The 25,961-nt window shown below is 41.8% G+C and overlaps 2 protein-coding genes across 2 annotated transcripts in view; one reads left to right on the top strand and one right to left on the bottom strand.

The window, feature by feature from the left end:
* Positions 1-24,479, top strand: part of LOC135224907 (serine-protein kinase ATM-like) — a 147,289-nt gene extending 122,810 nt beyond the window's left edge. Inside the window, exon 19 of the mRNA XM_064264231.1 lies at positions 24,310-24,479. Coding sequence (XP_064120301.1) covers positions 24,310-24,479 — 170 coding nt within the window. The remainder of the gene's footprint in view (positions 1-24,309) is intronic.
* Positions 125-25,961, bottom strand: part of LOC135224908 (serine-protein kinase ATM-like) — a 93,819-nt gene continuing 67,982 nt past the window's right edge. Inside the window, exons 7-10 of the mRNA XM_064264232.1 lie at positions 25,226-25,325; positions 21,112-21,230; positions 14,632-14,756; positions 125-274 (exon numbers count right to left, since the gene is read on the bottom strand). Coding sequence (XP_064120302.1) covers positions 25,278-25,325 — 48 coding nt within the window. The 3' untranslated portion in view covers positions 125-274; positions 14,632-14,756; positions 21,112-21,230; positions 25,226-25,277. The remainder of the gene's footprint in view (positions 275-14,631; positions 14,757-21,111; positions 21,231-25,225; positions 25,326-25,961) is intronic.

Consider the following 25,961-nt stretch of genomic DNA (forward strand, 5'->3'; position numbering starts at 1 on the left):
TTCTTTGGGGAAAAAATTAACTGACTGAGGACACTTCATTACATTTGACAAACATTTTGCTGACAATATTTTTGCCAAATAGTAATTTTCTTTTAACTGTGCACAATCAAAATGTTTTCCTTACCTCCTAATGAGTTAGCTGCATCATGATTTCAAGAGTTTTTATCCACTGGCCCCTGTGCTTACTACGTATGCCTCGAATTGAAGGATCCAACAATTTTGCACTACCTCCACATCCCTCAACTCCATCACTGTCTCCAAGACTGCTGTACACCTTAAATAGATATAGTATTTAATTAAGAAGTAAAGGATGACAATGGTGATTTTTATTTCAGCATTGTGTGCCAACTCATAAATACAGTAAAACCTAATTTTAAAGGATCCGAATCAACCGACATCAGATTTAACAGACAAAATGTGGCAAAGGGTAATACAGCCTAATATAACTGTTAACTACAAAACAGACTGTGTATAGGCAAGCTTTTGTAACACAGGTATCTTATGAGAAATTGGTTATGTAAAGATGATGTTATTACAAATGCTGCTTTACTTACTGTATCCTTAAAAATTCAAAATAAATGGAATAACAAAGCCAATTCTATATCATGTTTTCCTAAACACATTGCCTAAAAGGAAAACATCGTTTTATTTACGTTTTATTGCTGCAACAATCCCCTAACAATACAATAATATAAAATAATTCTAGACCATTATTTACTACCAAAATGATAATGAATTTCTAGTGAAAAATTACTACATCCTACGTATTTACTACGATTATTACTACCAATAAAATTTCGAAAAGATACCGAAACTTCATTTTGCTGTGAGTACTACCATAATTTGATTTTGTCAAATTATTTCACCAATATGTAATTATTCCTCAAATAGGCCATCTATTATCAAAATATGCCAATAATATACTGCTATAAGGTAAAAATGGTTCATTGCGTATTCGTCAATCACAATACAATAAAGTACAATATAATTATTGTTTGTATGATTGAATTGTTCTAAGCTTATTTATCCCTTTTTTACCAAATACATATGCAACTATATAAGCCACAATGCCCTCTTAACTTCTTTAAATCTTTGTTCTTTTTTTGGATATGCTTGTCACTAAAGCCTGATGATCCAAGTTCAAAGAAATTTTTTTCAAAGAAATTGTGATGTCGGTAGTAGGAAACGAACACAGGTCGCATAATCACAAAGAAGTTACATTGCCGACCTGACCACGAGAAGGGATAAAAAGGTTTATCCTCTCATACATATACCTATTGTTTTCAGATATGACAGTTGTCCAAAATTGCATTTTTCCTAACTATACAAACCTGAGGTCCTTTTACAATAGGAAGGTACTAGCGGCAGCTGGATAGGTCGTAAGCTTTCGAACAAGGGGTTCGGTAGTTAACTGCTGCTTGCCGACAGGCGCGCGCGCGCGACTGGGAGGTAAAACAAATCACTTTTGCTTTGGCCCAAGCAAAAACTGCAGAGTGAGGGGTGGCATGATGGTGGGGCTATGTGTAAAAGGACCTCAGGTTTGTATAGTTTTAGGAAAAATGCAATTTTGGACAAATTGTCATTTGTTCCGACACGGCATACAAACCTTCGGTCCTTTTACAATAGGAAGACTCACTTCTTGTGGGTGGAATCTGAGTCTTTGTGAACAGACTGGTGTTCGCCCAACCTTGGAAGCCTCCCTGGTCGTAAGAGCGAGGGAGGGATCCAAGCCTCTGTCCGATTGATCGGGGTGTCACCGCAGGATCAATGGTCAGACCTCTGGACCGAGTACTAAGAGAGAGGCATGCTTATCTCTTCGTACCAGCAATGTAAGAACTTGTTCCTGTACAGGAGCAAATATAAAGTCATGGGTTTGACTCTTGTAGGCATCCACTTACCCCCCTTGTAGAAGGAAGTGTGGGGATATTCTGCTCCTATCCCTAGTGAAAGGGATAGGATGGCTCTGTCATATAGCTCCACCTGCATCTCGTCCTCATCCAGCGTAGTGACGACCATGGCCCTCTGCCCACAGGTAGAGGGGGAGGAAAAGATGGGAAGAGAGAGCCAGTCACTCACTCACTCACACATCCATCACCACACAGTCACACCAGGACTCGATGCTGTTCAGCCTGCGAGGGTCTGGGTTAGCTACACAACTGTTGAGCAGCCACCACGGGTCCCAAGGAAAAGGTATCCAAGGACCTGTGGGCAATATCCCGAAGGTAGAAGGACGTAAAGGTAGTCTGGTTAGACCAGACCCTGCCTTCAGGACCTGCGCCACGGAGAAGTTCTTACGAAACGCCAACGAGGAGCCAATACTTCTGACTTCGTGAGCTCTCGGACCCGGGACGTACGGATGTCGTCACTACCATCAGCCTCATACGCCCTCCTGATGACCTCACGCAGCCAGAATGAAAGAGTGTCTTGGATACTTCTTTCTTGGTGACCCCGGTGCTAACGAAGAGGCGTCGACACTCAGGCTGAGTGTCGAGTTCTCTTCAGATAGCGCCGTAGGCGCCCTCTACAGGACAAAGCAGCATCTCATCCGCATCATTATCGGTGAAGTCCAATAGGGAGGGAATCGTGAATGACTCGAACCTGTCGTCAGGGACGCCGACGGTTTCTGAGTCTTCGCAACGAAGTTCGGGACGAAATCGAGCGTCACGGATCCCCATCCCCTGGAGTGTCGTACATCATAGGAAAGACCATGAAGTTCCCCTACTCTCTTCGCCGATGCCAGGGCCAGCAAGAAGAGGGTCTTGAGGGTCAGATCCCTGTCTGACGACTCTCGGAGTGGCTCGAACGGTGTTCGAGTCAGACTCCTAAGGACGAGAGTCACGTCCCCACGCAGGGGGGGGCCTGAGTTCCCTGGGTGGGCAAGACCTTTCGAAGCTCCTCATAAGCAAGGAGATCTCGAACGAGTTCGAGATGTCCAACCCCCTCAGTTTCAGGACGAGCGCCAAGGCGGCTCTGTATCCTTTGACTGTGGGGACTGAGAGGAGCTTCTCTCGGCGAAGAAAAACGAGGAAATCCGCTACCTGCTGAAGAGTGGCTCTGAGAGGAGATAGACCCCGTCTACGACACCAACCACAGAAGACGGCCCACTTCCCCTGGTACACAGCTGCAGAGGACTGACGGACGTTTCCAGCCATCTCTGTTGCTGCGCTACGAGAAAAGCCTCTCGTTCGCAAGAGATGGTGGATAAACAGCCACCGTGAAGACGTAGGGACTGGACTGCTCGGTGGTACCGCTCGACGTGTGGCTGGGCGAGAAGGTGCCAAGGGGGAATCTCTCTCGGTTCTCCTTGGCGAGAAGAGCCCAGCAGGTCGGGTATACCAAATGGCCTGTGGCCATTTGGGAGACCACCAGGATCATCCTGAGATTCGGGGTGACCAGCGCTCGACTGATCACCTTGCGAATCAGGCTGAACGGGGGAAAGGCATAGGCGAAGAGGTTGTCCCAACCCCGGGTGTTGAAGAGCGTCCTCTGCAGCTGCCCATGGGTCCCGGCACGGCCGAGAAGAACACCTGGAGCGTTCCTGTTGTGCCGGGTGGCGAACAGATCCACGACTGGTCGCCCCCACAGGTCGAAGAGCCTTTCCGCCACGTCCTGGTGTAGAGACCACTTCGACTCCCTATCACCTGATCCCGACCGGCTGAGCGTGTCTGCTACTACATTCCTCTTCCCTGGAATGTAGCGTGCCGACAGCTCTATTGAGTGTGCCTGAGCCCACTCGTGCACCTGCCGAGTCAACTGGTACAACGGGAGAGACACTAGGCCCCCCTGTTTGTTGACGTAAGCCACCACCGTGGTGTTGTCGCACATCAACACCACTGAGTGTCCCATCAAGCGGTCCTGAAACTCTTGGAGAGCGAGGAACGCTGCCTTGAGTTCCAGTACATTGATGTGAAGGTGCTTGTCGTTCTCGTCCCACACTCCTGAAGTCAGCAACTCCTCCAGGTGTGCGCCCCATCCCTCGGTCGATGCGTCTGAGAACAGCTGCATGTCCGGGGGGGGAGTGCGCAGAGGCACTCCTCTTAAGAGGTTCCGTCGTCCAGACACCAGGCTAGGTCCTGCCTCACCTCCTGTGTCAGTGACACTGGAAAGCTTGGTGGGGGATCCGTCGCCTGCGACCAACTCTCCTTTAGTCTCCACTGAAGAGACCGCAGGTGAAGACGCCCGTGAGGACTGGGACTAACTTCTCGAGTGACGACAGGTGTCCCGATCACGACTTGCCATCGCTGAGCTACCTGTTCCTGCCGAGACAGGAACTGGTTGGCTGACTCCCTGAATCTGCTGATCCGCGAGTCTTGCGGGGAAGACTCGCCCTGCTTACCGTGTCGATCAGCATACCCAGGTACTTCATCCTCTCTGCTTGGCTCGAGATCGGACTTCTCGAAGTTCACGATCCCCAGATCGCGACAGAACTCGAGCAGTCGATCCCTGTCCTGTAGCAACTGCGAGCGGGAGCTCGCACAGGACTAACAACCAATCGTCGAGATACCTCCCGATCCAGTACGTATCCCGTGCGAATGGGGCCCCAAGCAGACACCAGAGTGAACACTCGCGTGAACACCTGTGGGGCGGTTGAGAGACCGAAGCACAGTGCCCTGAACTGGTACACCGTCCCGTCGAGGATGAAGCATGGAGGTACTTTCTGGAGGACTGATGAATGGGTATTTGGAAATACGCATCCTTCAAGTCCACTGAAAGCATGAAATCGTTCTCCATGATGGAGTCGAGCACTGAGCGGTGCCGTCTCCATCGTGAACCGGGTCTGGCGGGAACAAACCGGTTCAGGGGAGAGAGATCTATCACCGGGCGCCAGCCTCCCGTAGACTTTTCCACCAGGAAGAGTCGACTGTAAAAGCCCGGTGACTGATCCGTGACGATCTCTACAGCTCTCTTGCTCAGCATGGTCTTGATCTCCTGTCTCAGTGCTACGTCCTTCGATGACCCTGGAACGTACGACTGCTGTTGGACCGGGTTTGGAGGTGAGGGTGGCCGAGATTCGAAGGGTAATATATCCCTCCCGGAAGGGGACATCTACAATCCAGGTCTCGGCGCCGTAGCGCTGCCAAGTTGCCCAATGGCTGGCCAGGCACCCCCCCACTTCCGGCAGCAGGTGAGGGGGAACGCCGTCCCTAGCGTTTCCCCCCTTTCTTCGACTTCTTCCCCGAGCCTCCACGGGATGAGGAGGGCTGGGAGGAGGGCTGGTTACGGCTCCCCTTGCTAGAAGTCGAAGAAGACAGAGTCATTCCCCGGGGCTTCGACGCAGCAACCGTCTTAGCAGCCGAGGAAGCGCTAGCCGAGCTCTTAGACTTGGCCGCAGTCCGAGGCTGCCCAGAAGCCTTCGAGACTGCCTGGTGAACCAGACGGTCACTGTCATCAGTGCGCCGTCTGTCCACCGCAGCGTCCACCATCTCTCCTGGGAAGAGAGACGCGGAACTCCGTAAAGGTCCGTTGCGAAGTCCCAACGCCGCCTCACGCCCGGCCGCCCTGGAAACCCGAGTAAGGACAGCGTCCCTTCGTCGGAGAACCAGGTTGGCCCACAGGTTCACCGTCTGGTGGGCAAGGAAGGAGATGGCTCTTCCCCCAGACTGGCAAAGTCTCCTGAAGGCCGAGTCATCTTCGGGGGAGAAAATTCCCCCGGAGTTGGCTGCGACCTTAGATACTGTGAGGGACCACAGATCTAGCCAGGAGACGGCCTGGAAAGCTGCCATGGCGGTAGATTCCAGGCCGAGTGCCTCTTGCTGCGAGAACCACAGGTTCTCGGACAGGAGCTGTTGCAGAGCTAACTCCGGGTTCACCTGTTTGGGCGGCATCGGGTCTTCAGATGGCACGTAAAACCGCCGCTGTCGTAGCAGAGGAGGTGGAAGCAGCTTGCTCGACCTGCCAGACTTGAGTGAACCGTCTTGTCCGGAGACAAGCGATTCAACCTGGTCCAGCACTGAGTCCGCAAGCTCCGAACGCGGCAAACCCACCGTCGGTCTGGGTTCCCTCTTCGGGCCCCAGAACGACTCGAGCCGGGACGTGGGCTCGGATGGTGGGAGCGGCGATCCTTCCCCGAGGTCGTTGTGCTGACGAATCAGCGCAATAACCTCGGCAAAGTTCCTCTGGATCTCAGGAGTGACTGCATCCTGTGGAGTCGGACCGTCCAGTCCCTCAAACAGGAGCACCTCCCGAGACCCTCCTCCCTCAAGGAGAGGAGCAGCGACACCCCGCCCCTCTCGGTCTCCTCCAACCACCTGTGCGTACGACCTGCTGGTCCGAGAACCGCGCCTGGTACGTACGACGACGTGGCGGAATCCTGAGGGGCGCACCCCTCACGATCACTCCTCAATACCTCGCCCCTCCGGTGTAACCCGAGGAGGTTGAAGTTTATGGGAGAGGAAGACCTGACGCTCTCTCCTCGCTCGCTGGCAGAACCAGCGGGCTTGGAGGACTGCAGGCGATCGCCAACCCGCGGTGGCGATCGAGCTGCAGACCTAGTCGAGCCGTCGTCTGCTGATGGAGAACGGCTGGACCGAGAACAGCGGCCCCGGTCTCGTGTGTCAAAGAGGCAAGTGGTTCTGGTCGCCGTACCCGATCGCTCTCTGTGAGAGCGACGGTCAGGCGACCGGCGAGCTCCACTGTCACGGTGAGATCGGTGCGTATCCTCACGGTGCGTCAGTTCGCTGGTACCAGCCGTGGCTGGTGCCGGCGAACGGGGGGACCTCTTTCCCAGCCTCAGCCCGTGGCCGGTCATGGACCGTCACGTCCTCCAGTAGCCAGCTGCTCGCCGTGAGAGCGAGAGCTGGTCTGGTGAGAGTCGCTTTTTGTGAGCGGCTGTCACCAGTCTTCCGCCTCCGTGCCGTGAACCTGACGCTGAGCGGACTCAGAGGTCTGGTTCCTGGCCTGCACGGTCGCTGTTAGGCGACCGTACACTCGGTACCTCTCGCGAACGAGCGGCCGAGCCGGATCCTGCTGCTGTGGCCGAACCACTGACAGCAGGTGAGGATGAAGGCCGGTGATTAGCCTGCACCCCTCTGCTGGGCCACCCCCGTAGTCTTCTTCCTTGCGGGAGAAGAGACGGGTCCTGCTCCCCGAAGGAGGCAGGGCGACCAGCGGAAGAACCCCAACCCCCCGTCTCACCAGAGCGAGACGGGCCCTTAGAAGTTCCCGAAGGAGACTTCTAGGGGGGGGGGGGGGGGAGGCGACCTTCTTCTTCTTAGGCGGGGGAGGCCTTGAGAAGAAGAAGGGGAAGGCGGCAGACGACGACGACGACGAAGAAGACGATGAAGACGACGACGACACCTTCCTCCTCTTCTTCTTCTTCTTCGTCAAACCTCCTCAGGACCGACGTCGATCTGTCATCCAGGCACGGCAGCCGGGCTGCTGTTGCCGAAAACGCACGGGACCCGGACGTACCTGTCCGAACAGACCAGCATCGGGAGCAGCGGCGCCAGGAACAGGAACAACATCAGCAGGTGCGAGCATCACAGGAACGGGCAGACGAGACAGCAGGAGCAGGTACAGGAACAGCCGCGGTGGTCCAGGCAGGTACGGCAGACTGTGTGGCGGTCCGATATGGGGCGAACCAGCGGCACAGACGTCCTAGGTACCGGTGGGAGGTCCAGGGGCGAGCCTTCGGGCACATGAAGTCCGGTCGCGGCAGCACGGCAAACCCAGTGGCGGCATCACACTCCCCCGAGTTACGGCGACTGGCCCCTGCACGATGTTGTGGGTGTTACAGAGACCGCGTGCTGGGTGTACACCAGGTTGAGGAGGTGAAGCGTAGCCGGGTGTTGTGAAGGTCGTGGTGGTGGTCGTGACCGTTGCATGGGTGGACCGCCACGGAGCCAGCGAGATGATAGAGCAGCCCCTGGACACTCGGCACGCCCTGCAGCCCCAACGAGCCCCCCACACCTGTCCGAGGTCATCCTTCGCGGCAACCGCACCTGAGGAGGCAAAAGTCGGGAGATTAGAAGGATCCTCTACCGCTCGCGCGAAGACGAACGGATAGAGGACCAGAGTACAACTCTACGTCAGGGTATCTAGCGCCCTCCTCACACTCGACACGTCAGGAGAGGAGAAGGACCTAGACACACCCCCCCCGAAGGGGAAGGCGCGAGACGTGGAAGTTGAGCGGGCGGCAGGAAAGAAGACGAAGTGTCCGTCACCAAAGGAGTCGCGGGAGAGCTTTCCGACGACTCCTTTGCAATGCCTTTCCGCTTCTTCTTTCCTGCCCTCATACAAAGTCCACTGCGCCTCCGACCAATCATTACATACATCACAAGGCTCGGCTCGGGTGCATTCGCGCCCCGACACCGAGCACCACAAAATATGAGGGTCAATCTCCGGGAATCGATCGGAACTTGCCCGCATTTACGGCCCTTCGATCTAAAACCCGGTCAAAGTCTCCGTGGGGTAGCGAGGCGAGGAGATTCCATCATAAATAGATAATTGATAGCAGCAATTAATATGAAAAGAGAGAATGATTGTACTTACAATAACTCTTTCATACAATTACAACCAAATACTCAGAAAAGCAAACGCGAGCAGCGGGCAGAGAGCGTCGAACACACACTCCATCCAACCTGTGAGGCCGAAAGCAAAAGTGATTTGTTTACCTCCCAGTCGCGCAGCGCGCGCCTGTCGGACAAGCAGTTAACTACCGAACCCCTTGTTCGAAGCTTACGACCTATCCAGCTGCCGCTAGTACCTTCCTATTGTAAAAAGGACGAAGGTTTGTATGCCGTGTCGGAACAAATACTTATTTGAGCTGGAATAGATCCATTCTCACCATCATAGCCAAGTGGGCAATCATTTTTATGCTTTTTAGGCTGAAATATATATGTAAAATCTACTGGTCCCACTCTCTTACCAGATACATATGCAACTGTAATAGCCACAATGCCCTCTAAACTTCTTGATTCTTTGTTCTAGGTTTTTGGATACACTCACTGCAAAGCCGAAGATCCAAGTTCAAAGAAATTTTTTGAAGAAAATTGTGATGGTCTATTCCAGCTCAATAAGTATATCTGAAAACAACAGGAGTATATATATGTATGAGAGGGAGAAGACTTTTATCCTTCTCGTGGTCATTTCCCAGTACCAGACATACTTAATATATTATATATTTTACATATATATAAATAATATATATATATATATATATAATATATATATATATATATATAATATACGAAAAATATAACGCTATACATACGAAAAGTTTTCAAGATACGAAAGGTTTCTGAAAGTCCGAGATTCACCGGATAACAATTTGAAAATCGCGCCACGTGCCGCCATCTTAGTACTAGTAGACTCGCCACCATCCTCCTGCTCTCCCATTGGTTCCTGATGCTAGTCGCGGCCATGAAATCCTTCTCTCCTATTGGCCAGCGTTCCTCCCATCATGCATCTACTATGTACACGTGGTGGAGTGGCTCGGCCACTCGGTACCAGCATTGTTATAGTACGCACGCGGTATTCGTTTTCGGGATCGTCAATGTGTTTGTAATATTTAAAAAAAAAAAAAAAAAAAGTGACCAAGATCTCTCACATGGATAAATGATCAAGGTCTCTCTCATGGGATAACTGGAAACTTTGCAACGGTTGGTAGAATCTCCCACTCCCTGCTGAACAGAGGGTGTAGACCAATCATTTACAACATGCATACCAGTATGTATACGTATTAATCAAGGCACTTCAGTTTATGTTGAAGGTCAGCAGCCGAACATTCAGTACCCAAATCAGTTGCAGAGAGAGCATTGGTTGAACAGGGTTTTGATGGACACCAGGGCCAACAGAGTCATGAGGTGCAAAAAAAGAACCAACAGTGATAAAAAACCAGAAAGTTTGAAATTCTGTATAAAAAAAAAAAAAAAAAAAAAAAAACCTATGTAAAGTAAAAAAAAAAAACAAAAAAAAAAAAAAAAAAAGTTTAAAAAAGTTAATAATAAAAAAAGAGAGAGAAAAAACCGGCAGAAATTAAAGCCACTTTTCATAAAGTGCAATCATTTATAGAAGATACCCACCCCGAAAAGTGGCTCACACAGGAACATTGTGAAAAGTAGGCAGAAGCAATCTTCCTTGGATAGTTACGTATGTACGTAGCCTCACTCGAAAGGTAAGCTTCCACATTTTACGTACAGTATATCTCTTGTTACCATGTACACTAATATACACTTTACTTACAGGTTATATTTTGCATTTTTTTTATTAATTTAGATATTGAATGGTCCAAATTATTGTAGTATTTCATTGTTTAATAAGGTCAATTTAGCTTTATTATGAAATTTACTGGGGTTGTTTTTGAGGGCTTGGAACGGATTAGCCATTTTACATGTAAAATGGGGGGGGTTGGTCCAAGATACGAAAACCTCATGATACGAAGGGCGCCTCGGAACGGATTAATTTCGTATCTCGAGGTACTACTGTACTCTCAATTTCTTATGTAAAGGACGTCGAATCGAAAGATCTTGCAGAGACTCCGTTGTTTATCTTTCCTTCGTGCTCTTACCTATATATATATATATATATATATATATTATATATATATATATATATATATATATATATATATATATATATATATATATATATATATATATATATATATATATATATATATATATATATATATATATATATATATATATATATATATATATATATATGTGTGTGTATAACTGAATCACGAAAAGTTAGGAAGTTGATAAATCCATAAAATAAAGATATATGCCATGAAGGAAAAATAAACGAATGAGGATCTGCAAGATCTTTCGACGTTAAACGTCCTTTACTGAGCAGAGACTGACATATAGGGATGGGAAAAGACAATACAAGAAGATTAATAATAACTCTAAGGCAATGATTTTATTTAAGTCAGTAATTATATCTTTGAGGTCATTCTTAAACATGTTACAGATACAAGGGTCCTAAATGAAAAAGGCTACGACTAACATTGAAATTACAATGAAAAGTAAGTTGTATTAAAGCAGATTCTAACAGATTTCGTGATAAGACATCTCTTGACCTTGCAATTACTGAACTACCATCCCACTTTATTCAGTGGTTGTTTTCACTTAAATGAATGAATATTGCATTGGATTTTTGCCCAGTTTTTACAGAATATTTATGCTGGCTTAGCCTTACTTCTAGGCCTTTGCTAGACTGTCCGAGATAAAATGAGGGACAATCCATACATGGAATTTTATATACTATTACGTTGTTGCTTTCTCTGGGGCCATTTCTTATTAACAGTCCTTTTAGTGTGTTATTATAGGAAAAAACAAGGTTGACATTAAAAGCTTTTAAAAATGATTTAATGGTTTCAAATCCGTTAAAATAAAGCAAACTGAGAATGTTCTTAGAATTTTCTTTCTGCGTGTTACTTACACTATAAAACTTTTTGCGGGCTTTATTATAACAAATGACTAATATATGTGAAGGATAGCATAAATCTTTCCCTATTTTTCTTATGTATTCAATTTCTTGATCCAAATATTGTGGACTGACAATGCGCAATGCTCGTAAAAACATAGAGGGAAAAAATTGATATTTTTATGTTAAGATGGTGGCCTGAGAAGAAATGAACATAAGTTAAGTTGTTGGTCGGTTTCCTATAAATACTGAATTTACATTCGTGGCATATATCTTTATTTATATTATATATATATATATATATATATATATATATATATATATATATATATATATATATATATATATATATATATATGACTAGTAAAAATGTTCTGTTACAACAGAGTTCCATCTAATAAAAGGAGCCCATAAAAACACCCAAAATTTGAGAGAGAGAACAAGTACTATATTTCAGAGACAGCATTCTCTGAAATATAGTACTTTTCTCTCTATATTTTGGTGTTTTTATGGGCTCCTTTTATTATATATAAATATATAAATATATATATATATATATATATATATATATATATATATTATATATATATATATATATATATATCTATATATATATATATTATATGGATCCCAATTTTTAAAGGGAAAGGCGATGTCCAAGAGTGTGGTAATATATAGGAACATTAAATTGATGCCCCACACTTTGAAGATACTGGAAAGGATGATAGATGCTAGACTGAGAGAAGAAGTACAAATAAGTAAAGAGCAGATGGGATTTATGAAGGGAAGGGGAACAACAGATGGTATATTTTGTCTGGGGCAACTAATGGAGAAATTCAGGGAAAGGCAAAGGGACCTACATATGGTATTTATTGACCTTGAAATGGCTTATGACCGAGTCCCGAGACAAGAGGTATGGAGGAGTCTGAGGGAGAAGATGGTGCCAGAGAAGTACGTGCGATTGATACAAGAGATGTACCGGAATGCATTTACCAGAATGAGGAGCACTGTTGGGGGGACAAGAGGGCTTTGAGGTGAGAGTAGGATTGCACCAGGGGTTGGCTCTGAGCCCATTTATCTTTAACATAGTGATGGACGTTCTAATAGAGGAAATAAGGGAGGCAGTACCATGGAACATATTGTATGCAGACAATATATTTCTGTGCAAAGAGAGCAGGGAAGATCTGGAAATGAAATTGGAAAGATGGAGACGAGTACTGGAGGACAGAGGAATGAGAATTAGTAGATCTAAGACGGAATATATGTGTACCATCACTGAGGGGGGAGGATAGAGAAAGTATTCAGCTTGGTGGAGAACAAATAAAGAGTTGATAAGTTTAAGTATTTGGGATCTTTTGTTGATGCTGGAGGAAATATGAAAGAAGAAGTAAAACATCGGGTACAGGCAGGCTGGAACAACTGGAGAGCCGCCTCTGGAGTTCTTTGTGACAAAAGAGTACCGCTTAGGTTAAAAGGGAAATTTCACAAGATGGTGGTAAGAACAGCAATGCTAAGTGGTACGGATACAGCAAGCATGAGAAAAACAGAGAAGAAGATGGATGTGGCAGAAATGAGAATGCTTAGGTGGATGTCTGGGGTGACAAGAGAGGATAGGATCAGAAATGACTACATAAGGGGGTCGACTAAGGTGGTGGAAGTATCAAAGAAAGTGCAGGAAGGGAGGCTGAGATGGTATTGGCACCTGTTGAGGAGAGATGAGGACCACGCTGGGAGACATACTATGGGGATGGAGGTTCAAGGAAGACGAAGAAGAGGGAGACCAAGAAAGAGATGGAAGGACTGTGTGAGAGGGGCTTACATGAGAAGGGAATTGATGAGGCAGAAGCACAGGATAGAAATAGATGGAAACGGCGACCCCATATAAAAATGGGAACCAGCTGGGAAGAAGACATTATAATATATATATATATATATATATATATATATAGATATAATATTATATATATATATATATATATATATCTATATATATTTATCTATATATTATTTTTAATATATAATTATATATAAATGTAAATAATTATTATCATCAGCTAATTCTATAGGTTCAATGCAGATTGACTTATCTTAATTCTGTACACAGAGTAATTGAATAATGCTAACAAAATTGATCCTACCATATAAAGTATACAATATGGTATATCGTATACTTTATATGGTAGCCAAGCCTACAGTATACTCTATATGTACAGGCAGTCCCTGGTTATCGGCGGGGGTGCCATTCCTGGGGAGTGTGCCGACAAGCGAAAACTGCCATTAATCGAAACTTTGTGATTTATGGGGCCATAATGATGATTATGGCACTGATAACCGGTTATCGGCGCCATAAGCATCTTTATGGTGCCGATAACCGGAACTCGGGCCGTTATCGCACCATAATTCACCAATTTTATGGCGCTAGACAAGTGCCATAAAACTGGATTGCTGATAACCGGGGACTGCCTGTAAATATACTGTACAGTAATTATTAACATCAGCTTATTCTGGAGGTTCAATGTATTCTAACGTATGATATAATTGCGTACAAAAAGAAATTGAGTAACACGAAACAAGAATCAGACATGTACTGTAAGGGGTATCCCCCCTAAGATTCGGTGATTCGGCCCAACATCAGCATAACTGAATGGTGTCCGGCTGTTGATGGTTATGTATAATCATAACATAAACGTAATGAATGCGCATCTTTTCCATAAATCTTTCAAAAAGTTACGCTTTACGTCAATGCATCCAAAAATATTGTATTCTCATATTATTGTATTATAAAATACATACATAACAGTCAATGTTTTGGTTTGGAAATCAGCTGATGGTGAATACAAGTTTATTTCACCATATTCAACTCAATTCTGAGCAAATTTTCTTGCTTATAGTTAGTCTAAATGACTATTTAGATAATTTATTTAAATGGGACAGGGTCATTTTTAGTTATACAAAGTGTTTTTAAGTATAATTATGACTTGCAATGTATACTGTGATATTTGAATTAGCATAGAAAACTTATGTACTTCCTCCTGTAGCATATAGGACACACTATAAATCATCATCTACATCAATTATAACACCTATAACATTGTAGATACTATACAAATAAATTATTAATGAATCATTTTGTTTCAAGAATATCAAATATGAAAAATTAATTCAGAATCATACCCATTAAAATCCTAATATTACCTCCTGGAATAATTCTCACGTACAACACAATGAATTTAGGAATTATAGACCACTTGGTATGCTTACTTTTAACAATAGTTTTTGCATCACAGAAGAATCTTTATGAAATGATACACGTTGAAGCCTTGACATCTGTCTATTGTTTACTTGTTTGTGGTGTTTTTCATGAGCTTCCGAAAGCAAAATTTCACCTGAAAGTAAATTGTATTAGTAATGATCATTAAAAGGCCAATACCATATACTAAATGAAGATAAAAAATTCTTTATTTTATGTCTCATATATACACATACACTTTAAAGTCATTTTATTACCAGTCTAAGATGTTGGGATACATAGCACCTCCATCTTCTTTGTCTCTCCCTACAGTTGGTTTGACAATGATACCATAGATATTGAATAAACAAAGACTATGGGAGTGAACTCTTGTCGTATATGGTAGCACCTTATACTGTAAGGCATGAAGATTCATGCTTTGTGAAAACATCCAAAGGCACGGCTCAATATGTCTGCTAATATATTAAACACGACTCTACTCCTTGGCATCTTTAAGGCGCATACAGGAATGGCCTGCTTCATGTCAAACCTCCCTTCAAGGGAACTCTTAGAACAAGAAATATGACACATTTTTAATCAATTTGTATTTGTCATAGCTAACAAACCTGAGGTCTTGACAATAGGTTACCTTCTAGTGCCAGCTGGAAACTGGTTAAAACAATCAAAGATTGTAAAGCAAGGAATCTGTGGCATCTGGCAACTCATGCATATACAAGGTGGATGTTGGTCACTAACCAGGCTTGGAACTTCATGAACACACCAGTCTTTCTTCAACTGCCTTCGAAAGTCGTCTTTTGTTTGCTCTCCTTCCCCCAAGCCGGTTTTTTTAATTGAAGCCCGTGCTTTGTTTCATATTTATTCAGCCCAGAAGTTCTGTGGACGTCAATAATTTTAGATGGCTTTCCTTATTTGTTTGTTTGTATTGTGTTTTTACATTGCATGGAACCAGTGGTTATTCAGCAACAGGACCAACGGCTGTACATGACTTCCAAATCACGTCGAGAGTGAAATTTTATCACCAGAAATACACATATCTAACCCCTCAGTGGAATGCACGAGAATCGAACTCAAGGCCATCGAGGTGGCAGGTCAAGACCATACTGATCATTGTTTTCCATGGTGACCTTCCTTGGGACAGATGCAAATTGCAGTAGATGTGCCTTTTCCCCTGCATCGTCATCGCATGTATTATGAGTATGCTGGTCTGTCTCCCAAAGGGATATTGCCCCTTCAAGGAGAGAGGGCCCAACTACTTTTTGTTCTTTAGTATTTTATTTATGTTATATTGAAGACAATTTTCAAACATTTGTATTGACATTAATGTTTTATGCATCTTTCATTTTAACTTCTTACATATTTTCTGGGAAAGTAGTATTGTTTTAGTCTTTCAGAATTTGTGTTTTGGGACGTTCGAGACGTAGGTGTTCATGTTGCAGATTAGGTTTTTATGCTAGGATTTGGTTGTCTAGCATAGGAGTACATTCCCACACTTCTTCAATATGAATTTTAATGGTCTACGATTGCATTTTCCTATCTGCTTGTAGGGCCAGTCATGATTGTCATCTCATCTCTTTCCGTCATTTTGGTGAAAGAGGAGCATGGGTTTTATGTGTTTCTTTACAGGCTCTTCAGTTGTCAGCCCTGCTTCTCGTCTGGAAGTCTGGCAGCGGTGACGTTCGCTCAGAACTTGGGAGCCCCTCTGCTTTGCTTCCCTCTGACAGAGATGTCACTTCACAAATTTTTTATTTGTGCTTGTGCTGTGAAGAGAGAAACACTTTGGAAGCAGTCAGTACTGTCAGCGGTGTGTTCCTTGCTGTCATTGGAGCTCCTTGCTTGCTGACAATACGGCATTGTCATGTCCCTATGATGTTCAACTTGGTACAACTTTGTCATATAAATGTAGTACTGTTTTGTTTTAACGTTTTTCCACACTAAATGCTATGTTCTCTCTCTCTCTCTCTCTCTCTCTCTCTCTCTCTCTCTCTCTCTCTCTCTCTCTCTCTCTCTCTGTGTAACAGTAATCTGCTGTGTGACATCACAAATGGGTCTGAGACGTTATAGCTTCTACTGACTGCATAGTTTGACGCAGCCTCTTCCTATCCTTTGGTGATAGATTTTCTTATAAATTCTTCGCTATCAGTCATGTGTACGTGTCCTGGAGAGGCCCTCCGGTTGCTGTAGGAGGTGGTAGAAGGCCTTTTCACCATCTTCATTGCCACCAAAACTGTGGGCTACAAGTCTGAATGCCGTGATGTCATTCTCAATACTTCTCTGCCTGTGATGTCCACTTCGGTGACATCTCTCCTCCACCTGTTGCAGTGGCTTAACTTCCATCATCATCCATGACACCATCGTGGTCGGTTGTCAACCCATCAAAAGTGTTCTTCCAAGAGTTGGTTGATTGGATGACTTTGTGTTTGGTAGGTATCCCAGAGTTTCAACCAGGAGACATCATAGGGCAAAGCCTCTGTCACCTTTTCCTCCTCAACAAGACTTACAACCCATAAATTCCTATAAGACAGAGAGTTCTCTCTTACCCTACCAACACTCCATGCCGCCTCTCTCCCTCTGCTTTGTTTATGTTTTTCTCCCCATGCTGCCACTATCTTGTCTTCTATGTATGATGTCACAACACATCTTGAATACATTAATACATTTTCTAAAATCAAACATACGTTTCCCATACACTGAACAATATCTACCTTTGACCAATATGGAATATGAAAATAAAATAACACTGACTAAACTGACATATAATCACCCTCGTCTTATAGAAAGTCTTCCACTGAAATATAGGCCAAGAACGACATCCCAGGCAGGGATTAGAGATAACATAAAAATTTGCACAGCACCTACCGCAAGTTGAATGGGGATCTGTAACAGAAGCCAAAACCTGGAACATGGAAATCCCTGAACTCCCGACACGTTAACGGGGGCTTGGAACTCTTGGAGGAATCCATGATCAAAGGACAGACACACATATATTCTAAAATGCAAAGAAATAACAGGCAAACAAAGCGACCGGCTTGGCAAGGAGAGAGCAACACAGCTCTCTCCAAGGCAGTCAAAGAAAGACTGATGTTTCATGAGGTCCCAAGCTAGGTCGGTGACCAGCTTCCACCTCGTATACATATGGGTTGCCAGATGCCACACATTTCTTGCTTTACGATCTTTTATTGTTTTTAACCGGTTTCAAGCTGACGGTAAAAGATTATCCTATTGTTAAGACAGACGGTTTGTTCTGCCTATGAACATAGGATAACAGTTATCTGAGGTCAGAAGAAACCTCAGGTGGGAAGACAGCTTACATTAACAATACCTTGCCATTAAGAGGAAGTCTAGTAGAGGGAGAAGCTTTAACAGGAAATACTCCAGACTTGACTGCTGTGGTCATAATGACAAGGGAAAAAGCCAAGTCTTAAAACTCACTGACAACAGATAACCAATCTTTACACACTATACCATTTCAAATATGGAAAACATGGTTGGTTCCTAAACAAAGGACCCTTAAATTGAGGATCCTTACCTGAGGGTAAGTACTACAGGACTTAAAATTATTGACAGAAAAAGTACATATGATAAACACAGGGTAAATCTCCAAGGAAATCAAACGGGGGCAATACCAAAACTGCAATTACAATAAAAAATATCAAATGCAAATTAACACTAAGTCATCAAATGCAAATCATGAAATTACAGCCAAGAAAGAAAAAAAGAATCAAAGGCTACTGCTGCTGGAGGACTAGGAATTTGCTCCCACATGTGCAGAAGGCTAATATCAGTCCTTTTCCATCCCCTCAAATTCCTTTCCCAGTGAGAAGCCCGACCCATACACTCCTCACATGAGGAAGAACAAGCACTGACTTTCAATTCAACATTGTAAACATAACTTCTATAGGCCTACTTAAACAGAAGTTTGAAACAGCCACAAATATACCAGACCCTCACATCTACATAGCTCTGGTTGATTCTCCAACTGAGAAAAATGATAAATTTTTAGCCAATTTGTATTTTTCCTAAGTAAAAACAAGGAAAAAATGATATGTACATCCAAAAGGAGGTGAAAGCAGAAGCATTTCACATGACAGTTGAAAGGTCAAGCATAAGCTTACAAGCTGGGCACTTTGCAGACCCATACTATCTGACTTACACACTACACAGCTAATCTTGTAACAACATTCTCATATTAGATATTCTCTACCTAAAATGTGTCAGATTGTATATCATAAGAACAACAATCCTTGGAACTTAAAATTACAACCAACAATAAATATTAAGTCTTGGAAAAAATTCCTCAAAGAAACTGTGAGATGCTTCTTCTTCTTCATCTTTTTTTTTAATAAGTTCAACTATATATTATTATTATCAATAGGGCTTAGTTTTTCCAGACCTCTGAGTCTCAAGTACTCTTCTTGGGCTGGTTCTCAGGGATTAATCCTGAGAAGGAGAAGAAGAAGAAGAAAAAAATATACTTTATTTAAGGGGGCCGGCCGGCTAATGCCATTTATTAAGGACAGGACTTTGATATTCATACCACTTAATAAGGTAACTTGGGACATTTCCAAACCGCATATGATTTTCGCCTCTGACCTTCGGTTTTGTGACGCCGGGTAATTTATCCCGAAAATAACCATTTTTCAAATTCTATCTCCTCCCTTGATATTTAATATTAAGACCTGGGATTACTACCATATAATGATGTAGACCTCCACTCGAATGAGGAGTTTTTTTTTCTAAAAGTAATTTTTTTTGCTAGATATGAATTTTTCAATATGGTAAAAAAATAAACCCTATAAATCAGGAGAAAAAAATTTAGAAAAAAAAAAGACGAAACAAAATTGGAAAAAAGGGCTCCATTTGATTGTTCTATGTCTTTCTGAGTTATATACCAAATTCCAATGTTATAGCTTTAAAACTAAGTGAGAAGATAGATTTTGAAGGTCAATAAGTATAGTTTTGAGATACGGGCGTTCAAAGTTTTCCTTCGTATTTCTATAAAGACAATGTTAATAAATAATGATTATTATGAATGTATATTCTTTTTGTTGTATTAATAAAAACCAAAAACCTAAAACTTTATTTTAATTTATTCATAATTAATTTTCATAGATGATGATCCCTTTGCTCATATATCGTAGTCTGGGGCACTGCTTGAGCAAGATGGGGCACTCCTTCCTACGCAATTCTCTCTCTCCCCTTCACTAACTCGGCTTAATACAGCGAATTTTCTTCTTCAGTACGTTAGTGAGACGTTTTCCTTGTATTTTCCTCTTTGGCATGATGAAATTCTTGCCGAAACAAAGATAAACAAACTTAAATGCAAGAGAATGTCAGAGGTGAAACTCGAAGGTGTACGCTCTTTTTACAAAGACAATTTAATAAATCATGATTATTATGAATTTCATATGCCAATTTGGGTATTAAAAAACCAAAACTATGTTATTTATCATAAATGAAGATTTCTTTGCTCAAAGATCGTAGCCTTGGGCACAGTGTGACGTGTGCTGTCAGGCAAGACGGGGCCGTTACTACGCAACCCTCCCCTCTCTCTTCACTAACTACGCGTATATTATGATATTCTGTAATAATACTTGAGCAATTTTTCTTCGTCTGTATGTTAGCGAGATGTTTTCCTAGTCTTTTCCTCATTGGCCGGATGAAATTCTTGCCGAAACATACATAAACATACGTAAAAGCAAGCGAATGTCAGAGGTGAAATCGAACGTGTAGACTACTTGAAGTTTGTGCTCGCACTGATGGTTGGACTTGTAAGTTGTAGCTGACTGAAGTGAAGTCTCCCTTCTCGACTCGGGGATTGTCTACAGATGCCATTTCTCCCAATTTCTTTGACAATAATTATCAAAATTTACGATAATAGAAGAAATATTGCATTTTCATGTATGGATCAATGTTTTGGCTTATTGAGTTACGTTAACTAATTACCCTGTAACTACGAAACTAAGAGGGATTTTGACGAAATATTTTGTATACGTATTCTCAAATGCCATATGAAGCTCCATGAATTTTTTCATGACTGCATTTTTTCCCCTATACCCCCATATATAAGGGTTCTGGCCGGCCCCCTTAAGAAACCTACCTTATTTTAAAAATTTATGTTGTTAACTGAAAAATCTTTGCTTTCAGCAAGAATACTTTTCATTTTTGAATTCCGTAAATAAATTTATCTTTGTTGGGTCCAATTTGGGCACTCAATAAGTAAATGCTGCACTGAGATCAACTATATAATAATACCTAATATGACATAACCCAAAATCTTTTACCTTGGTCCACAGGCAAATGGGCTTATATTCTTGCCCATTTCCTCTAAGGAAATTATGTTAATACAATTATTTCACAAAAAATTACATCCAATTCAAACAAATCTACTATCTTGAAAATGTAAAAACCACAACAATTTTACAATGGCTTCACCAATAAACAAGACCTAAATGTCTAAGCTTACTGCCGTAATGAAAACAAAAATTACTTACAATGAATTTCTAGAAACAGAAGTGCTGAAAAGTATGCACCACAGTAATATGCTGCTTGGGCAACTTCCAAGTAATTTACTTTCAGCCAGAGGTTTCTATCCCATGGAGTGCATCTTTGACTGTAATACATACAATGTTACCAATTAAAACATGTTTTAAAAACGGATATGATCTATCAACATATATTTTTTTTTAAATTTCCATACAAACCTTAAACTTATAATTAGCCCTTTCATACACAAAAACTCATACTGGATGGAAGCTTCAGTTCCTTGATAATGTCAGTAAGTAGCAATGCATGAGTGGGTAGTTCCTTGAGTTTGAAGCAGCTATTAGTCATTATATCCATTCTGTCAGATACATAAGCTGAAACTTTCTTTATAAGGCAAAGGTTTGTTTGAAAACTGTCTAAATTATTGTTTGTTTCACAACAAACCAATTACTTTAAATTATGTAAAAATCTCAATTTAGATGGGAAAGATAGAGTGGCTAAAAATTCCCAAATTGACAGTGACTCGTAAGATCTCCTGAAGGTGACTTAGGATTGATGTCACACGAGAACCCATGTATTTTATTGATACATTATTTGTTGTGTTCTGGGAAGAAACCATGATAACCAAAAAAGTTTTGCGTAAGTTTTGCACACTCTAAAAATGCTAATAAATGCTTACTTCTAGAGTTTGAACACTAAATATGACCCTAATCATGCTCCCTAAGTATTAAACTAACTTTTAAATGAAATTAAAGTTACTGTAATTTGATTTAAAAGTTAGTTTAGTACATTACCCTTAAAAAAGAAATAACTGGTTAGCATAAGAAGTTACAGGAACTACTACGTACATACGTATCAATTTTTGTACGTATACTAACATTACCCCTAATTATTGGAATGCCATTTTCTTTTTCCCTCAGAGTAAAAGAAGTTTTCTTTGCATCACTGGGAAAACTTCATAAGTCTGTTATAAGGAAGGTAGGTACACAATTCAATGAAATAAAGAAAACATGTATGTACATACCTAATGTTTGCTGAGGGTGAAGGTAATTTTCAATCAATTTAAAATCATGTACTAGTGTGAGGGCTAACTATGAGAGAGAGAGAGAGAGAAATACATACATCATGTGAGGCAAAAACCCTAGAGGGGTATAACCTTTAAAAAGTGCAAAAGGGATCACATCTTCTAAAAGTACATTATATCTGTATGTGCTGTAATTACGTAACAAAGTACATACAGATTGTACCAGTATTTTTCTCCAAGGTTGATAGTAATTTTTACAGAACAACTACTACTGTGTTATGTCTCTATGTTTTACTAGTTGATCACGAAGGTCTTATATAGTGACAAACTGTGAATTACATACTGCTTGTATATATTTTCAAAAATATAAATAGTATACACAGATTCTCCATACTGATTTTACACTTAAAAGCATGAACATTTAAATTAGTATACTACTACGTACTTCAGAAATTAAGCAAATTTTTTTAAGGGATATCATCTTCGAAAAGTGCAGTAACTTTGTGAATGGGTATCACATTTTGTAAAAGTACGTATATGCACTAACTGTAGGTGCTGTAATTAGCTTTGTTTCATATTTATGCATGAACAAAAATAAAAACAATACATTTTTTATACAAAAAGGCTTTAAAACTTAAAAATTTACATAATAAATTAAACATAACACTTTTGCAGGGTTTTGCAGTGTTTCTGGAGGATTCGCAAATGTTCGCGCTATTGTGAAGAACTCGCATATGATAATTAGTTAGGTTCCAATAAAAAGTTTGAGCTATTGCGAATTCATGCAACTTGAATTACTTAAGTTCGGGGTATTACTGTAATTCATTAGAGACATAGAGGGAAGTGGCTTGGTGCTACATTTTATTTTTTGCAACAGGGTTTGCTTTTTTGCTTATGCAATCATCTCGATACACATAAGCCAAAAGAAGGACATCTGTAGCACTGGAAAACCAGAGAAGTCCGGAGATAGTAAGATTCCTTAAGATGATTCAAAAGATCCAATCCCTGAGGTTTTAGGGACATGTAAGGAACCTCAGGATAAGTGAATATCCTCGGGATGTGCCTACAGCTCCTAAATTATGACTCCAAATGACAAACTGCAAAAGAATAAAAGTTGTTCAGCATGCTGAAATCTATCCAAAGTCATTTACCGACCAAATTACACTAATTTGCCATCTGGCAAATTTTTCTGTGGAACATAACTTTTTCTAAGTACAGTTACCTCTCAATTAATGCGAGAGTTACGTTCCTGGAAAGCACGCATTTACTAAAAATGGGTTTTTTAAACATCCTTCCCATAAGAAATAACGGTAATAAGGGGGGTTACGTTCCTGGACTTGGGGAACTCTGTGTTGCATTATTAATATATAATACTATGTAGGCCAGACAAAAAAGAAAAACAGAACAAAATCTTTTGCTTTATTAATAAATAAACAAAGTCTTTTGCTTCATTAGTAAATACAGTACACAAATTCTTTCGCTCTATTAATAAATACATACAGTGCACTGTGCTATGTCTTTGCTCATGTTGACGGCCATCGTCTGCAGCGCACACCACCCTACACATTGGTTGTCCCTCCTCACCCCCTTGCTCATCTTCTTCCCCGCTCACTTGTCTTCTTCTGTTTCTTAATCTTGTTTTTTTTCTTCCTGTGATCTTGGGTTTTTCTTGGAAAATTGCTCCAGTTTGGTCTGTGTTGCTTTCTTCCAGTTCTCTAGCATCACAGTGTAGCAATTTAAATCACCATCACCTTTTTTGCTACAGTTGCACTTCTCATTAAGTTAGAATCATTCGCCTGGGCACAACTGCTCAGTGAGTCCGCCTGCTTCCGCTAGATGATGCTGATATTCAGGTGATTTGAAAACAACGCTCGGGCGCCAGTTCTCGTTAAATATAAATTTTCATGTTTTATAAAATTTAAAAAAATATTTTCTAGCTCACATTAAATCGAAAACATGTTAAACACATTAATTGAGAGGTGACTGTGAGTACCCAGTTGACGTGAATGATGCGGCACAGCACCCCGATCCCGTAGTTAAGTTGGTCGTATGCCAGGTTGCCCCGACTTAAAATCACGATTTCTTTCCGTGTTTAGCTGCCAGGATGGAGAGTCTTTTGATGGAGAGTATGTACTTTGTTCCTAAATCGAATGTCTGCAGATGAAGAGTTTAGTACTTACAGTCATCTCTATCTTATCATTTTACTTCAATTTCTCCATAATATGGATGAATTTACAAAGTGATTGTACAAGCGAGGGTTACTTGGAGATTATTCCTGCTTGTGTACCACATGCAAAGCCAGAAACAGATGATTCCTCCAAGATGGAATCAACCAGAGAACTGGACAACTGATCTACGTACATGTGGCGCTGTGTGAATTGTCAGTGCTGAAAGAAGGTATCAGCTTGGAAAGGATCTTTCTTTGGAAAGTCGAGATTCTATCTACAAACCATAACTATATGTGTTTTGTCCCACGTCTCTGATTTACTGTATCAGATGAAAACAATAAGATCAGGACCGAGAGCAACCGATTAACGTGATCCTCCGCTGACTTCAAAGAAGCCGAGACTGGTACCCTCAAGGTTGTTAGACAACATCAATTTTGAATAAGGTAAGTTCTACATTCAATTTTATGTGAGTTTAATGTCAATCCTTAGGGAATCCCCATAATTTGACACTTTACTGTTAAGGGAAAGCATAGGCCAATCTGCCCTTTCGAGTTACTGGAATTCCAACACTGCCTAATGATGTGCATGACTAACCCAACTTCAGTGTACTAATATCATGAGAACTTTAGTTTAAGCTATTTGTTAATTCCAGAATCCATCGTATAATCAACTATAACTATTATAAGTGAAAAATGTAAGTGATATGAGACAGTAATGTAGATATAAAAAAAATTTTCATCTACATCCTTGATGACAAAGAAAAATGGTTACTTATGAAAACCATTCACAAGAAAAGATTCAGTGTAAGTACAAAAGTAATGATTTTGTAATACACAATGTCAGGTTCTATAAATAGTGAGGGGATTAAAAAAGCAATAGTTTTATGACAAGGTTTTCTAAATAACATTTAATCTACATGATGATACATACCTTTTTGTAAAACCTACAGCTGGTGTCTGGGCTCTGAGGTAATTTATTACCTTTAAAAGAACTTGAATTGCATTTTTGTCCATGCATATACTTGGAGTCCCTATAAAGATAAAAATATGACAAATTTTTAATCAATTTGTATTTTTCATAACTAACAAACCTGAGGTCTTAACATTAGGATAAATCTGGTAAAGTTAAAAAATATGACAAATTTGTAACCACTTTGTATGTTTCATAACTAACAAACCTTCGGTCTTAACATTAGGATAATACTAGCGCTAAGCTGGAAACCGGAAGAATTAATAATAAACTTGTGAGATCCAGGGACTATTGGTATCTATACCAGGTCACGGCGTATGTAGTACCCAGAATTCCCTTGGCGTCCCGTGACCCGACAGTTATTTTCCTACCGCCTTTAAGGGGGCCGGCTGGCTAATGCCATTTTTTAAGGACAGGACTTTGATATTCATACCACTTAATAAGGTGACTTGGGACATCTCCAAACCGCATATGATTTTCGCCTCTGACCTTCGGTTTTGTGACGCCAGGGCAATTTATCCCGAAAATAACCATTTCCCAAATTCTATCTCCTCCCTTGATATTTAATATTAAGACCTGGGATTACTACCATATATAGACCTGATGTAGACCTCCAATCGAATGAGGACTTTTTTTTCTAAAAGTCATTTTTTGCTAGATATGAATTTTTCATTATGGTAAAAAAATAAACCCTATA

Source organism: Macrobrachium nipponense, chromosome 12 (genome assembly GCF_015104395.2).
Source record: "Macrobrachium nipponense isolate FS-2020 chromosome 12, ASM1510439v2, whole genome shotgun sequence".
Lineage (NCBI taxonomy): Eukaryota > Metazoa > Arthropoda > Malacostraca > Decapoda > Palaemonidae > Macrobrachium > Macrobrachium nipponense.